Source organism: Xenopus laevis, chromosome 2S, assembly GCF_017654675.1.
Source record: "Xenopus laevis strain J_2021 chromosome 2S, Xenopus_laevis_v10.1, whole genome shotgun sequence".
Taxonomy (NCBI): Eukaryota; Metazoa; Chordata; class Amphibia; order Anura; family Pipidae; genus Xenopus; species Xenopus laevis.
In genome coordinates, this window is record NC_054374.1 from 152887468 (window position 1) to 152904693 (window position 17226).

General features: G+C 39.0%; 1 protein-coding gene across 2 annotated transcripts in view; it reads right to left on the reverse strand.

Annotated features, from left to right (window-relative positions):
• The window catches only part of npat.S (nuclear protein, ataxia-telangiectasia locus S homeolog), a 32068-nt gene that overhangs the window by 2947 nt on the left and 11895 nt on the right, over nucleotides 1-17226 (reverse strand). The window contains exons 6-16 of one of the 2 annotated variants that reach the window (XM_041582916.1): nucleotides 16275-16502; nucleotides 14403-14478; nucleotides 13739-13853; nucleotides 12744-12835; nucleotides 12227-12311; nucleotides 10858-10957; nucleotides 8997-9122; nucleotides 7038-8486; nucleotides 5519-5634; nucleotides 2605-2698; nucleotides 313-379 (exon numbers count right to left, since the gene is read on the reverse strand). In XM_041582916.1, the coding sequence (XP_041438850.1) occupies nucleotides 313-379; nucleotides 2605-2698; nucleotides 5519-5634; nucleotides 7038-8486; nucleotides 8997-9122; nucleotides 10858-10957; nucleotides 12227-12311; nucleotides 12744-12835; nucleotides 13739-13853; nucleotides 14403-14478; nucleotides 16275-16502 (2548 nt within the window). 2 annotated transcript variants of the gene reach the window in all.

The following is a 17226-nucleotide window of genomic DNA, read 5'->3' on the forward strand; positions in this document are numbered from 1 at the left end:
ATGTTTATAATAGCACTAAGTACTTATATAATTAGATCTCAATTAATTTTAGTAGGGTAGTGTGGGGTTTTACTGCTTTCTCTTGTTTTTAGTATCCCTATTCTAGTTTATATACCTCTACACAGCCTGAAATTGGGTAATACAAGTGAGTGAACTTTAATTACAAGTGAACTATATTTTTGTTTGTGAGAGAGAGAGAGAGAGTGTGAGAGAGAGAGAGAGAGAGAGAGAGAGAGAGAGAGAGAGAGAGAGAGAATGTAACATCCAGTAGCCATAAAACACAAAGATATTTAAAAGTACCCGATCACTTACCTTTGCATGCGAGAGCTTGATTTTCGGTTCCCAGAATCTGTGGTTGCGGCTGTTCCCTGCTTCTCTGCTATAAAATGAAAAGAAAACAGATGAGAAGCAAAAAAACATCATATAACAATTTACTTACAAAGTGATGATAAGCAGATGAGAATTAGTTGCAATATATATATATATATATATATATATATATATATATATATATATATATATTCATTCTACTGGCTTATATAATGTATATATAGTGAATAAAGTACCCCCTATTATAAGTCACCGAGGAGTTCCCATGACATCACTACTCACCGTTTATAACTGATGACATCACTAGTCACCGTTTATAAGGATACAATTTACAGGATATTAATGGCTTTTGTGTATTTCAGTAACAAACTTTCATCCTTGAGCAGTGATCCCAACCTAACGCTCATAAGTAACATGTCGCTCACCAACCCCATGGATGTTGCGCCAAGTGGCTTTAAAACAGGTGCTTATGTTTGAATTATTGGATTGGAGGCAAGTTTTAATTTCATGAACACCAGGTTTATTGCCAAAACAGAGCCCAACGTATGCTGCCAGTCCATAAAGAGTCTACCAAATAGCCAATGATAGCCTTTTTTGGTTGCCCCTGGAACTATTTTCATGCAGTGTTGTGTCCAACATTTTATATCTGAGGGCTGTTCAAATTAAATTTTCCCCATATCTTATACAGGAAGTTCAGTAGGAGATTTAAAAAAAAGTTACACCATAAAGAGACCGGCATGCAATGTTTAAAGATTATATGCAGGCAGTATAGGACCTGAATACACTGCTATGAGGGTTGAGTTTGCATATATACAACTGGCTCTGTGTTAATGGTTCCTGCAGGTAATATATTTGCTGTATTAAAGGAAAACTATACCCCTGAACAATGTAGGTGTCTATAAAAACAGCTCGTATGTAAAACCCTGCTTCATGTAAATAAACCTTTATCATAAAAATATACTTTTTTTAATAGTATGTGCCATTGGGTAATCCTAAATTTGAAATTTCCATTTTAAAAAATCCTAGGGATCCTAGGATTCACGGTGCACATACAAAACATGTTAGGTCACATGAGCCAATTAACAGTTGGATCTTTTGCTCCCACACTTCTTCCTGTTACAGTCAGAGCTGCAGTATTTCTGGGCAGCTGATCTCTGAGGCTGCACAGAGAATATAACAACGTGGTGGTTCAAGGCAAGAGATGTAAAAGGTCAATATTTACTTAAACATATGTTCCAGTTTGGTAAGATACTTTATATTAAATTCAGTGAAATATTAAACGATCTGTTGCTTAAAATTTATTTTTGGGGTATAGTTTTCCTTTAACATAGTCAAAAACTACAGATACAAGCAAGGTGCTGAGCTCTGCATTTTATGTTCTGCATTTATGGTTCCACCAACAATCGCCTTATGCAGCTTCAGAAAAAAAATAAGAAGCACACCATACTTCATCAGATGCACCCGAGGAAGGGGTTGTCCCCGAAAGCTTGCGGCATATCTCTGCTGCAATAAAATGCTTTGAAGGCAGAAGCCGAAGTACGGTGTGCTTCTTTTTTCCCCTTTTTCAAGAGATTACTGCGTTGGGCTTGAAGCAGCCTGGGATTGAATGCACCCTATAAATATCAAGTGGTGTGCCGAAGACAAACTGTTTTTTGGCAGTAAAAATAAGCCCATGGACACATAAGTTTCTAGCTATTTGGGCACCTTACGAGATGTTGGCAAAGCCACAAAATTCCTAACTACTTTTACATTTGACTAGGTGGCAAATGTTGAGATACACGTAGTATAGATTCTTGATTTTTAGTTAACTCACGATGCTTTCTTAAGATATGGAATTTGCTCTGGTATCTGAACTACTAAGCAATGTACTATACAATTTTTTGCTAATCAATATAGAGATTATTTCATGCAAGGTAGAACTTTATTTTTTATTTTGTTTTCTGTTTATATGTTAATGTTTTAACATGTATGAGAATATCCAGAACGATCTCTGCTTGTAATACAGACTTGCGGCAATGTCTACTTCTAATGTATTGTCTAGCACCTACTTCTCTAATGTATACATGTGATATCGCAAGCTTGGAATGCTTTATTTTTCTTTTCTTCTCTGGAGAATTTTATTCCTAATAAAAATTTTAAGTTACAAAAAAAAAAAAAAAAAATAATAATAAGCCCATGGAATGACCAAATAATGAACACGTTTTATGTTCATATTGCACTTCCTTAGAAAAAAACTTTTAGCAAATAGTTTTTGCTGCTTTGTTGGCTAGATACCTGCGCTTGCCAGAGTTCTTGGTGGTACAGGTTTCTGAGACTTCGGCGGGAGAGGCAGCTTGGGAACTCCTTGTGAAACTGGAACATGCAAAACCTAAGGGCGGCACATAGAATTTGTTAAAAGTAGATGTTGGCTTCTCATTAACCCGTTAATAATTAAAATCTTTCACAAAGGTTTTGGGGATTCGGGCGAGTCCCAAATCAGTGGATTCCGTGCAACCCTACTTAGGTTACAGGGGTAGTATATCTGTGCTCAATCTCCTGGTTGAACCCAGTAGTTTGCTGGTTTAGGGAAGACACCGCTGTATTCCATGTCCATACCACTTCTCTCATGGATAGAGTTGTTGTTTTTGATGTATAGTTGCAGCATCTATAAAGGAGATATTTAAGTTCCTCATATGACCCTACTGCTTGCGCCTCTAAGCGTGTGGCAGGGTTCTCGAGGGGATGGAGCTTGTCCACCACTTTGCTGTTTTCAGCTTCGCTGCTAAATAGTATAGAAAAAGGTTTGGGGCTTCAAGGCCAACAACGTCTGTTGTTTGTTTCAGCTTTGCTATACCAATCTTTGGTGTGGTTGGATAACAATTTAATTGGGTATGGAGCATAATAAGCCCTATGAAGAAGATAGTAGGGAACTTTGTGCGAGATTGTCTGAATATATAAGTACATTTTAGAAGCATTACTATTTTGAACAGATTAATGCGACCAATCAGGGACAGTGGTAAATGGGTCCAGGCTCTCACTTTCTGCTTCAGTGTCTGCCATGAAGGCAAGAGGTTCAAATTTGTGGAGGTCTTTGTGGATTTTGATGCCAAGGTTTGATAAGATTCGCCCATCCATCTTAAGTTCCCCCCAAGCAATACCAGCAGGGGGGCTGGTTGGGAGTCTACTTAAAACAGGGCGGACTTGCTCCAATTTATTTTTAAACTGGAGTAAGTAGTATATGTATTAATAATGTCCAGGGCTGCACTGAGGTCTTGGTCAGGGTTTGCCAGATATAAAAGGGTATCATCCACAAACATTGATATTTTCTCAGTTATCCCTCCCATCTCGAGTCCCTCTATCCTAGACGTCTGTCTTATTATGCAGGCCAGGGATTCCATAGGCAATGTGAAAAGTAGGGGGTGAGGGGGCACCCCTGCCTAGTACTTGTGTAATTTAAAGGGCTGCAAAATATTTTGGTTTGTACATGTAGCTGCTTCTGGGGCCAGATAGAGTGCTTGTACTCATTTTGTAAAGTTATTTGGAAATCCCATACATCGCATGGTTGCCCGCAGGTAAGGCCTTTCCACAGAATCAAATGCCTTCTCATTGTCTAGAGTGTCGATTAATCTAGAGCTGGAGCTGTCATGAGTCACAGTGAGAGACGCCTGATGTTGATGTCCGTGGTTCTCATACGGATACAACCAGATTCATTTATGTCAACTATTTGTATAATAACCCTATTGAGATGCCTGGCTAGGACCTTGGCTAGGATTTTGGCATGTCAGTTCATTAGGGATATCGATGCACATTCCTTGGGGTCCTTGTTTTGCTTAGGAAGAACTAGAGTCATTGCCTTGTTCATGGAATCAGGCAGCGGGACTCCATCCCCAACCTAAAACAGTTTGACAAGACTAGGGGTCAACTCTTTTTGGTAACTTCTGTACCATTCTATAGGAAGGTCACCAATTCCTGGTGTTTTGTCTCCTGGAAAGGATTAAATTGCATCAGACACTTATTTGGCTTTTATGGGAGTGTACAGGAAAAGGCATCCAGTCTTGGCATATCAATCTTACTGTAGGATGTCATTGTACTCAATCCCCAGTTTTGAATGTTTTTGACTACAAGGCTGAGTAGTAGCTCCTAAAGGGCTCATTAATTTATTTTTAGTTTGAGGCAAGGTTCCCTGTAGTTGTCTTTATAGCAGGTAGGGTTGCCACCTGGTCGGTGTTTTACCGGCCTGGCCGGTAAAAATGATGGTTGATCCCAATGTTATTAATAGGGAAAAAAAGATAAATATATAGGAAGGCCGGTATTTTTGTTCCAGAAAAGGTGGCAACCCTAATAGCAGGTATTGTGGTGAGTTGGGTAGGGTTCCTGCTGGGGTAGGCTAGAAGCTTATTTGCCCCCTGACTACGAAATATATATAAAATATATTTTATGGGCTAGGAGGATTGTCGCCTGCGAGTTTTGCCATGTTGACAATATGGGTATTTAGGTCTGCTACGTGCATGGCTTCCTTGGATGCTACCTCCTTTTGTAGCCCATCTATGTGAAGCGTAAACTGCTTCTTGAGGTGACATATTTGAGGATTATATTCCCCCCCCCCCCGTCAATACGGGAGAAGCATGTAAATTGTTTAATCCCATCATTATGGGCTCTCCATAGATCGGTCAAGTGAAACATGTCTAGCCTTTTTGAAAGATTCTGCCAAAATCATGCTAATTAGTAGGGGATGCAGCAAATCCAGGATTCTGTTCTGGATTCGACCAGGATTCGGCCGAATCCTTCTGCTTGGCTGAACCGAATCCTAATTTGTATATACAAATTAGGGGCTGGGAGGGAAATCGTGTGACTTTTTGTCACAAAACAAGTAAGTAAAAAAAGTTTTCCCCTTACCACCCCTAATTGGCGTATACAAATTAGGATTCGGATTTTTTGGCAAAGAATTTGGGGGGGGGTTTAGTCGAATCCAAAATAGTGAATTCGGTGCATCCCTACTAATTAGGGCAAGGAAGGGTTAAAGAGACCTATGCTCGTGGCTAAAAAATGTTTAACTTTCTTGTTCGTGTGATAAAAACTCACATGATTTTAAGGTCAAATCCAAATCCTGATGAAAAAGGCAGAATCCTGGCCTAATTCAGGGTAAATTTGCATTACAAGATAAAGCTGCACTGCAACAACATTTGGAAGAAAATGCAGTTAAACTTGCCTGATGGGAAGGTGTTGTGAATGTATTACTGCTCTGCCCGACAACAGAGACAGGGAACATGCCCATCACACCAGGCAGCACAGGCTGGACAGCAGAGGCCAGGATAAAAGTAGAACCTGCAACATAAATGTGTTTTGCTCATTTTACATCCAGCTCTGTACAAGGTTAAAGGGATACTGTCATGGGAAAAAACATTTTTTTCAAAATGGATCAGTTAATAATGCTGCTCCAGCAGAATTCTGCACTGAAATCCATTTCTCAAAAGAGCAAACAGATTTTTTTTATATTCAATTTTGAAATCTGACATGGGGCTAGACATATTGTCAATTTCCCAGCTGCACTAAATAGAATACGTTCATATGGATCCTATAGTAACTAATTGCAACAAGTTTCAGAAAGAGATGGAAGAAACAAAGGTTCTCTGGTAACATAACAGCAGGCACATGGAGCTGGGTTGTCATTCCTGAACCAGCAAATGTATTTTGTAGGTATGCACCGAATCCTTTTTTTTTTTGGATTCGGCCGAACCCCCGAATCCTTGGCGAATGATTCGGCCGAACAACGAACCCGAATTTGCATATGCAAATTAGGGGTGCAAAGGGGAAAACATTTTACTTCCTTGTTTTGTGACAAAAAGTCACGCAATTTGCCTCCCTGCCCCTAATTTGCATATGCAAATTAGGATTCGGTTTGGCCTGGCAGAAGGATTTGGCCGAATCCGAATCCTGCTGAAAAAGGCAGAATCCTGGCCGAATCCCGAACCAAATCCTGGATTCGGTGCATCCCTAGTATTTTGTTTTAGTTGTAATATTGATGTGTAGGCGCCATCTCAGGTCATTTTGCCTGGTCATGTGCTTTCAGAAAAAGCCAGCACTTTAGGATGGAACTGCTTTCCGGCAGGCTGTTGTTTCTCCTACTCAATGTAACGGAACGCAGTGAGACATGGATTTTACTATTGAGTGCTGTTCTTAGATCTACCAGGCAGCTGTTATCTTGTGTTAGGGAGCTGCTATCTGGTTACCTTCCCATTGTTCTGTTGTTAGGCTGCTGGGGGGGGTGATATCCCTCAAACTTGCAGTACAGCAGTAAAGAGTGACTGAAGTTTATCAAAGCCACATCACTGGGGGCAGCTGGGAAACTGAAAATATGTCTAGTCCCATGTCAGATTAAAAAAAAATAATATCAAAACACAAGTTTGCTCTTTTTGAGAAACAGATTTCAGTGCAGAATTCTGGTGGAGCAGCACTATTAACCGATGCGTTTTGAAAAAAACATTTTTTCCCATGACAGTATCCCTTTAAATGGGATCAAAATCCAAAAAATTAACTGATATAAAGTTACTCATATTGGTCCTCTTTATTCTGCTACCCCAGGCTGAAACAAAATTGTCTGCAAATATAGGATTATTAACACAGAGACACCTGTTTATTAAATTAACTGTAAACATACTGAATGCTTAGCGTGCAGACTTTCCCCATGGCACTTTATAGGCAGATATATATCAATGAAAGATCCTCACCTTGTGAAAGTTTCGGTGAAATGGCCTGTCCAACAGTATAAACGCTGTGTGGCCTGGGTGGAGTTTGGAAATGGCATGGCTGCTTTTGGGTAGACGCAGGAGCACAATTACTGGGTACCACCATGATGTTGGACTGCTGTGCACCACCAGTGTTACACGTGCTGATAAAAAAGCTTCCGGATGGTGCAAAGCTAGAGCTTGTGGCAGGCATTAGCTGTATGATTCCCCCGTCAGTGGAGAGATTAGAAGCCCCAGGCAAAGAAATGATGGTACAGTCTTCAGCTGGTTTCACTCCAGTAGCAACATCGCCGGACACATTCACTACTTCTCTTGGATCCGCTAAAAGGGTCAAAGTCTCAGAAGTGGGGCCTGGGATAGAAACAATGCTACCGCTTTCCTGCGGTTTATGGAAAGGAGACAACAGTAAAGCAGAGTTACTCCTCTCGCTAATACTTTTAACTGCCTTTGTTAGCTCGGCATCCTCGGCAATATCCTCGGTGATAAAGCTGAGAGTAATTATTTGGGATGGATCTACAGATGAAACGTCACTACAGTTCTGTTCTACATTGCTGGTATTGACTGGTGTTGAGACCCCCACCGAGCTTGAGACTTCTAAAGGAAGACTGCTCCCATCAGAATCAGATGAGGAACCCTTTATGGATGGACTTATAGGTGGTACCATGGGATGAGGTGGTGTCTTGCTTGCCTGTTTCTGGACTACTTTTAGTTCCTTCGATGTGATAGAGCTTTCTGCCTGCATCTGTTCACTCACTGTATTATCAGTAGGAGTGTCTGTTTTCCTCGGTGTTGCAGGCAAGTCCCCTCGCTGGTTTAGAAGATTAGACTCAGTAACAGTGCTTCCAATAGAAACCAGTACAACGATATTCTGAGACTCTGTTGTGCATGGTTCCTCAGCGCCTTCACTTTTATTCCTCTCCAACCGCCTACTGCCTAAAGCTTGGACTTCATCTTTTAAAGGTGAAGATTTTTTAGCTTCACTTGCCTTTTCATACGTTCGCGTTTTTGGAGTCTCTTCCTTTGAATTCGGAACTGTTAAATCGATAGTCAACATGTTTAACGAACCTTGTTCCACAGCCAACTGACAGTCGGCTCCGATCACTTCTGTATGCAAAACGTTCATGTCAACATCTTGTGACTGTGATATTCCGACTTCCATAGATGTTACTTGTACTTCCTCATTGGATTCTATTACTGTGTCACTTCCTGTATTGTCCAGAATGATGATGGAATCAATGCTCTTCTTTGACTCTACACTCCGATCTGACATGGACTGTCTTTCACTGGCAGATATTGGCATTTCTTGTACTTTTGATGGCAACCCAGTGCTTTCTGTAACTTTTGGTGTGGGGCTGGGAACTACAAGCTGGGAACGGCCATCTTTCTTCTGCTCTGCAGCCACTTCAGAGTGGTTGCTGGAGTGTGATGTATCTACTGAGAAAAAGAATAAATGAAAACTTGATTGAAAAGTCAGTTATATAATTTATAGGCTAAGCCATTCGCATACTTGCTGATTTATACCCATAAATTAATTTTGATTGGATTCTTAAACTTATTTTGCCGAACTTTTAACTGAAAGAAGAGAACCGGTCTAATTGTTTTAACACTTCTTGTTTATTGCTCATATGAAAATTTTTGAACATTATTTGCATAGATATATCTGTATAACTGTCAAATAGTCAAGTGAATTAATTATATTGCAAAACTCAATAAAAAGTATTTAAAAAGAAAATAATAAATGGCTAAGATAGGATCACATGGGTTACCTAATGTTGAGCGTGTTACAGTGCAGCAGTTATATTGATCGATACTGATCAGCTGATAGAAGACAACAAATATCCAGATATCATTCATAGATCATATAAAAATGGCATTTCTGGAAAATATCGCAAGGAATTACTAGTTGCTATGGGGGTAAATAAAAAAATACACAATAATTACCGCTTGCATCAAAAGAGCTCTCCATGGGTTCCAGGTTATCATTAGCAACTCGAATACTACTGGTGGCAACCCCTTCAGTTTGTAAGGAAGGATCACGAGATGCAAGTTTTGTTGGCTTTGTCGAACCTAATTAGATGACAAAAAGGTTATTGAGTTTGTAACCATCGACCCACATTTACTTTCTTGAAGACTGTAGAAAATTAACCAACGTTAAAACTGGTCTTGACCCTGGAACTCAAAATGCAGTCATAGTTACATAGTTAGATTGGGCTGAAAAAGACCAAAGTCCATCAAGTTCAACCTCTCAAAATGAAACCCAGCATCCATACATACACACACTGACACCGAATATTGAAGTGTAAGTCTTATTTTTCACCTTTCTAAAGCTGCTCTGGGAAGGGAGGTCACCGACCCTCTAAACTGTTCTAAATTGAAACATTTAGTTGATACATTTCTTATCTTTGTCCCTGCTGAGCAGAATCCCTGAGTGTCATTACAGGCAGCTGTTAGAATTGATACAAAAGTTGCTAATATTCCACAGATTCTGCAGAGAAATGTATCAACTAATTGTATCAACTAATTGTATCAACTAAATGTATCAACTAAATGTATCAACTAAATGTGGCAAAATGCAACAGTTCAGAATCTGCTCCTGGATCACTGAGCTGCCAGACTGCAACACCAGACAGGAACCATAAAATTTAGATTTTGGAAAAACTGTAAAAAATAAAAAAAATGGAAAACAGTTGGAAAATTTCTGGTAAAAACAACTCAATTGAAAAAAGTATTTGGAAGGTGAACGACCCCTCTTAAAAGCATTAACAGAATCAGCCATCACAACATCACCCGGCAGTGCATTCCACAACCTCACTGTCCTGACTGTGAAGAACCACCTACTTCCTTTAAATGAAGTTCTTTTCTTCTAGTTTGAAGGGGAGGCCTCTGGGGCAATGATCCTGTTTATGGGTAAAAAGGTCCCCTGCTATTTGTCTATAATGTCCTCTAATGTACTTGTAAAGTGTAATCATGTCCACTCAAGCATTTTCTCAGAGAAAACAACCCCAACCTTGACAGTCTCCCCTCATAATTTAAGTCTTCCCTCCCTCTAACCAGTTTAGTTGCACTTAGTCTCCAGCTCATTTATATCCCTCTTAAGGACTGGAGTCCAAAACTGCACTGCATACTCCAGATGAGGCCTCACCAGGGACCTATAAAGAGGCATAATTATGTTTTCATCCCTTGAGTTAATGCCCTTTTTTATGCAAAAAATTTATTTGCTTTAGTAGTCACAGAATGACACTGCCCAGAATTAGACAACGTGTTATCTACAAAAACCCCAAGATCCTTCTCATTTAAGGAAACTCCCAACACACTGCCATTTAGTGTATAACTTGCATTTATATTATATTTGCCAAAGTGCATAACCTGCATTTATCAACATTGAACCTCATTTTCCAGTTTGCTGCCCAGTTTCCCAACTTAGACAAATCACTCTGCAAAGTGGCAGAATCCTACATGGAACCTAAAGTTCTGCACAGTCTGGTTGCTAGGGTCAATATCCTAAGTAACTCAAGACACTTCCCTTTCAATTAACATCCTTTGCAAACCAAAAGATACTTACTAAAGGTATTATGGCTGATGACAATAGGCAGGCAAAGTGCTTATAGCTACTGTATAAGATTTATAAGCAGGCGGTTGTTTGATGGACTGGCTGCATTACAAATCCATAGTTCAAAATGATATGGCTGCTATTTTTCCCAGAGATCTTGTTATCGTCATTTCAGTTAAAAGCCTGTGGTCATAAGAAGTCTATTAGGGCAGAAAGGAATATTTTTTTTCAAACCAGCAACAGAAAACTTACTACATGCAAAGAGGTCATATAATTCCTGGAAATCCGGGTCCAGTTCAGTTTGCTCTAGGATATCATGAATAGCTTCCTCTGACATATGTATCTCCCCTCCCTAGAAAGAACAAAATATCTTAAAACAAAATTTTCAAGGGATAAAACTGTTAAAAGGAGAAGTCTGCCTTTCATATACTGAGCATACTGTACCAGCCCTATAACAGTAATGATCGAGGTATTCTAAGTTCAGCAGCAGCTCTCCATCTTCTTCAGCCATCTTTTAATTGTTAAAGGAGAATTCAAACCGTAGTTTAAAAAAAACCCTCCCCCTACCCTGGGTAGACCCCCCTCCATCCTCCCCCCCAGCGTACCTGCCCCCCCCTCCCCGGCAAATGCCCCTAATTTTTTACTCACCCCTCCGTGCAGATTTTGTCCTCAGAGTTCACGGCAGCCATCTTCTTCTTCTCCGGTAATCTTCGTGTATTGACGGCATTTTCGGGGCATGCGCAGTTGGGAGTAAATTTTCAGTCCTCAACAACTGCGTATGTGCTGAAAGTCAATTTCTGAAAATTTTTTGCGACTTTCGGCGCATGTGCAGTGGTTCGAGACCGGAAACAACTGCGCATGCACCGAAACTTCAGAAAAAGACAGAAGATGGCTGCCGTGAACTCCGAGGCCACAATCTGCATGGAGGGGTTAGAAAAAATTAGAGGCATTTGCCCGTGGGGGTCTACCCTGGGTAGGGGGAAGGGTTTTATTAAACTACGGGTTGAATTCTCCTTTAAAGGAATTGTTCAGTGTAAAAATTAAAAACTAGGAACATGCAAAATAAAAAATGTTTCTAATTTAGTTAATTAGCCAAAAAAATGTAATCTATATAGGCTGGAGTGACTTTATTTTTACACTGAACGGATCCTTTAATGGCACTATACATACCGTATAAACTCGAGTATAAGATGAGTTTTTCAGCCCCCAAAATATGCTGAAAAACTCTACCTCGGCTTATACTCGGGTCAAGCGCAAAAACGGTCGCCGGCATCTAAGAATAGTCGCCGGCGTCCAATAATAGTCTCCAAGAATATTCGCCGGCGTCCAAGAATGGTCGCCGGCATCCAAAAACGAGACTACGGTACCTCCAATGGGAGCAGAAACCCTCAATTTTTTGATTGAAACTTACCAGAAGCTGCTGCATTTTTCACCCTAGGCTAATACTCGAGTCAATAAGCTTTCCCAGTTTTTGGAGGTAAAATTAGGCACCTCGGCTTATACTCGGGACGGCTTATACTCAAGTATATACGGTACTTACTGTGCTCTGGGCTGCTGTTATAATTATTATTCATATATATTAATATTATAGCATAATTGAGGCGGTGTAAAACTGCATTACCTGAAGTCCGAGAATTTCATCAATGGAAGTATATTGTTCAAGAGCCCCTCCCTCAGACAGCTTGGAGGCCTGGGTAGCTGTGTCACTTCAGAAACAGTTACAGGTTAGGATCCACCCGAGAAAGTACAGTTTCTTAATGAACAGTTTTCTTGTGTGTTTTCAATAAGGCAATAAGTCGCTAATTAGCAGAAGTAACAAACATAGTGGGGTCCAGGAGCATAGTATAGCCGGTGTGCATTGCAGTGTTACTGCATTTAATTATGTGTCTAGTGAGGACTATGAGGAATATCAGAGAAAAACGACATAAGGAAGATTTACTGTTTTATTAAGATACATTCCAGAATTGTAGATTTTTGACACCGATTTAACGGATTGGCTCTTAAACAAAGGCCAGTGCCACCTGGTATCTCTACACAACTGATATGATGGGTGTGATGCACCTCTGAAAGTACAGCCAAACCAGTGTGTGCTTATTTACTATTAAAGGAAGCGTTACCCGCACGCATATGATAATTACCTTCCTAGAAACTTGTTGATATTTTCCGCCAGCTTCTCTTGCAGAGATTTGTTACTTAGAATCTTCTCCCGGGCATTTTCTATTACCAGTTGCTAAAATGTAAAACAGGTTTGGCTTAAAAATGATTTCAAATTTAACTCTGGTAAGCATAAGACAGTGGAAGTTTTGATTTACTAATGTTGGTGCTAAATTGCATCTGTGCAGTTGCCCATAGCAACCAATCCTTTTTTCCCAGTTTTGATCGGAGCATAACAAGTTGCCAGTTGCTTGTTTATCCAGCATCCAAAACCAAATGTTATCTTGACTGCAGGAGATAACACCGGTAAGGGTCACGTAGCTCCTTAAAGGGATCGTTCACCTTTAAATTAACGGTTAGTATGATGTAGAGAGTGTTATTCTGAGACAATTTGCAATTGGTTCTTATTTTTTATTATTAGCAATTTGAGGTATTTCGATTTTTTATTCAGCAGCTCACCAGTTTGCAGTTTCAGCAATTACCCTAGCAACCATGCATTGATTGGAATAAGAGACTGGGATATGAATAGGAGAAGCCTTAATAAAAAGATGAAGAATAAAAAGTAGCAATAACAATACATTTGTAGCCTTACAGAGCATTTGTTTTTTAGATCGGGGTCAATGAGCCCCATATGAAAGCTGGAAAGAGTCAGAAGTTGAAATCGACCTGCAGATTTTAGCAGGCTGATTTTGGCCTTGTCTGGCCCTAAACTAATGTCCTCTCTCTTGCTGGTAAGATTACCACTTATTAACTCTTAAGTGCCTGTGTCACCCAATATCAGGAGAAAAAGTCAATCATTACAGTCATCCAGCATTCAAAAGCAACCGTATCTTGATTAGCGTAAAATCTCATTACCAGCAGGCAACCCTGATCTCAAATTGCTTTCTCCAACCAGCAATATAATACCCTGACCATTTGATATACCAGGACTTGGAAATAAAGAAAGGATAAAAAAAAAAAAAAACAGGTTTACACTCACAGGGAAGTTGCCATCAATAAGATCTTGGAGCGAGTCAACATTCCCTTCTGTTTCTCCTTCATGAGTAGCTGAGCTGGAGTTCAGAGGAGCTGCACGTCTTCTCCTTTGACAGTCACTGAAACGAGCGGAAACTGGTACTAGTTAACTGATGAACTATACAATTATGTAACCAGTATATACTACGTTTATTTTCCATAATTAAGAACCAACGCCTGACGCGTTTCGTGTCTACCAGGGACACTTAATCTTAGGCTGATCAGGCCTTGGTTCTTAATTATGGAAAATAAAATGTAAGATTTTTTTTAACCCTTTTACAATCTGGCTTCAGCTTCACTACTTCGTGGGTCCAGGCTTGTGCCAGCCTCTTTTGAAGTTTCCTAGTTAACTGATTATTTAGTGAGGCAAATGTTTTCCTGATATTTTTAATGCTTTGAGATAAAACATTTTCTAGCACCAGTTCTTTGGTCTAATAGATTAAGCAATGGTCACTCTAAACTGCAATCACTGTGATAATTTGTGGTGAAGAGGAGGCTTGTTTTGTGTCCCAAAAGACTGATATGGTCAATGCTTTCCTATGAATGAGCTAAAAGCAACCCATGTAATCTGTATATTAGAAGAGGTAACTATACAACGGAGGAATTATGATGGGAGAGGAACAACATACGTTTTGCGCCTCATGGGTGAGGAAGTCTGTTTCTTCTCTGCATCGGACAAAGCAGAATTCTGTAAAGTTTCTCCTTCTAAACAAATAGAGGGGAAAAGTTAACACTTATAATAAAAAGGGGTATACAGAAAACAGGGGGAAGAGGAAATCATCTAATTAGTATGTTGGGGTTTGACATTGTGTGCACACAAATATAGATATCTCTTAACCCCTTAGGTTCTATTATGCCAGGCTCAACTTGGTAAGAAAAAGAAATTCTAATGCCTGAAAGCTGCATTTGCTTCATTGAACAGTTTCACACAGGACATTAGGGCTTTTCTGAAGAATAAACAGGTGTTCATTCAACTTTTTCCCCTTAGAGTTAACTTTTAGTATGATGTAGAAAGTGATAATAGTCTGAGACAATTTGCAATTGGTTTTCATTTTTTTATTATTTGTGTTTTTTTGGATTATTTAGCTTTTTATTCAGCAGCTTTCCAGTTTGCAACTTGAGCAATCTGATTGCTAGGGTCCAAATTACCCTAGCAACTACGCATTGATTTGAATAAGAGACTGGAATATAAATAGGAGAGGATCTGAATAGAAAGATGAGTAATCAAAAGTAACAATACCGATAAATTTGGAGCTTTACAGAGCATTTGTTTTTTAGATGGGGTCAGTGATCCCTATTGAAAAGTTGCAAAAGAATCAGAAGAAGAAGGCAAATAATTCAAAAACTATGAAAAATAAATACTGATGAGCAGTTGAAAAGTTGCTTAGAATTAGACATTCTATCACATACTAAAAGTTAATTTGAAGGTGAACCACCCCTTTAGGACTAGTATACTCTAGCTTAAACCCCTGGTCTACTGAAAAAAATATGCAATTGGTTGCTATGGGTTACTAGAACAAACATATTTACCCCTGATATGAAAACAGACAGTTAATGTCTTTGGCAAACAAGAGAACCTTAAAGGATAAGTAAACATTTAAAAATAAGTGAATGTAAAACTGATGAAAGTGCAGTTCTAAGCACTTTTGTAATTTAGATTCATTATTTATTGTCTTTTTATTCCAAGATATTAAGGGATACATGTACTGTTAATATGAATAATTTTTGTTACAACAGCACCACCTGCTGATCAGTTTTATCACTATTCTAACCACCAAGTAGTCAAGGAAGTTGTCAGGAGAAAGTAAGAGGCTGCTCTGATGTTTATCTGCTTAAGAAATATTTGAGAAAGGTTAGAAATTTTTTTCCTAAGCAGAAGAACATCAGAGCAGCCTCTTTCTTTCTCCTGACAACTTCCTTGACTACTTGTAGTCAGAAACTGGCCAGCAGGTGGCGCTGTTGTAACAAAATATTAACAGCACATATATCCCTTAATATCTAGGAATAAAAAGAAAAAAAAAATGAATGTTAATGACAAAAGTGCTCAGCATAAAGCACTCTCTTCAATTTTATGGTCACTCATTTTAAAGGTTTACTTATCCTTTAAACAAACAAGACAAATCATATACTTTTGCGGACACTGATCCATCTTTGGCAGTCAGCAAATCAGACCATTGTATGTGATATGAAACTAGTAAGGACAGGCTAAAATTAAAGACTAAAAGGCTTGGTCATTGGTCTCCAGATTTGATTGGGCAGTTTATCTATTTCAACTATACAGCCAGACTGTCTCGGTATGTTTGATGTTATGGGAGGAGGTTTCAGCCGCTTCAGTCCCTGTAGTTCAGAACATTTGGGCTGTTATCCTGAACAAAAGGAACAATAAATTCATCACTCCATTTGTCCTGCGTGAAGAATCAGTTGTTGCATGGATAACGTTACTGAGAGTGTCAGAACTAACACACACACATTAGATATTACTATATAAAAGAGAAACTTACTGCTTTCAGTAGCAGGAGAGTTGGTGCATTGAATAGTAGACTGACCACTGCACAAAGGGCTGACTATGGTTTGAGAGGCACTTTGGGATGTAAACGATCTCAACATGACTTGCTTTGCTGCTATGGGAGTAGATGTTTGCTGGAGTGCTACTGCTGAACCTGTAGAAGCTGCGTGTGACGTTAACATTCTTTGGTGTCTCAAGTCCTGTATTCCATATCTTGTGCGGACTGTACACGGAGAAAGAAGAAAAAATTGGGAGTTTAATTATGGAAATGACACTCAAGACAACTGCTGCTAAAATTTGTAAAATTCGTACACTTTGGGGCAAATTTATCAAGGGTCCAATTCAAAATTGAGTTTTTTATGATCAAAACTGTCAAATTCGACTAGGGAGTTATTCAAATCCGATTCAAGTTTTTAAAAAAAAAAAATAAAAAAAAAAATAGAATTTGATTTTCAAGATTTATCATACTCTGGCCCTTTAAGAACTCAAATTCAACTATTCGCCACCTAAAACCTGCCGAATTTGCAGCCTTCCTGACATTCGAGTTTGTTTCTCCAAGAAAAAAACTCGAATAGAGTTTTTTAGATTTGAAACAAATTCAAGTAGAGTTTTCGGGTTGATTCTATTCACCCGAGTTTTAAAAATTCTATTTTTTTTTTAAATAAATTTTGATTGGTCGAATTTCAAATTCATGGAAGTTTGTGAGTTTTAAAAAACTCACATGAATTCGAAATTCGACCCTTGATAAATGTGCCTCTTTGAGTGTAGAATATAAAATAATATGAGAAAATAAAACACTGCCAAAGGTTAACAGGGATTAACGGGGTTGTTCACCTTTAAATTAACTCTTAGTATGATGTAGAGAGTGATATTCTGAGTCAATCTGCAATTGGATCTGATTTTTATTATTTATGCTTTTTGAGTTAATTAGCTTTTTATTCAGCAGC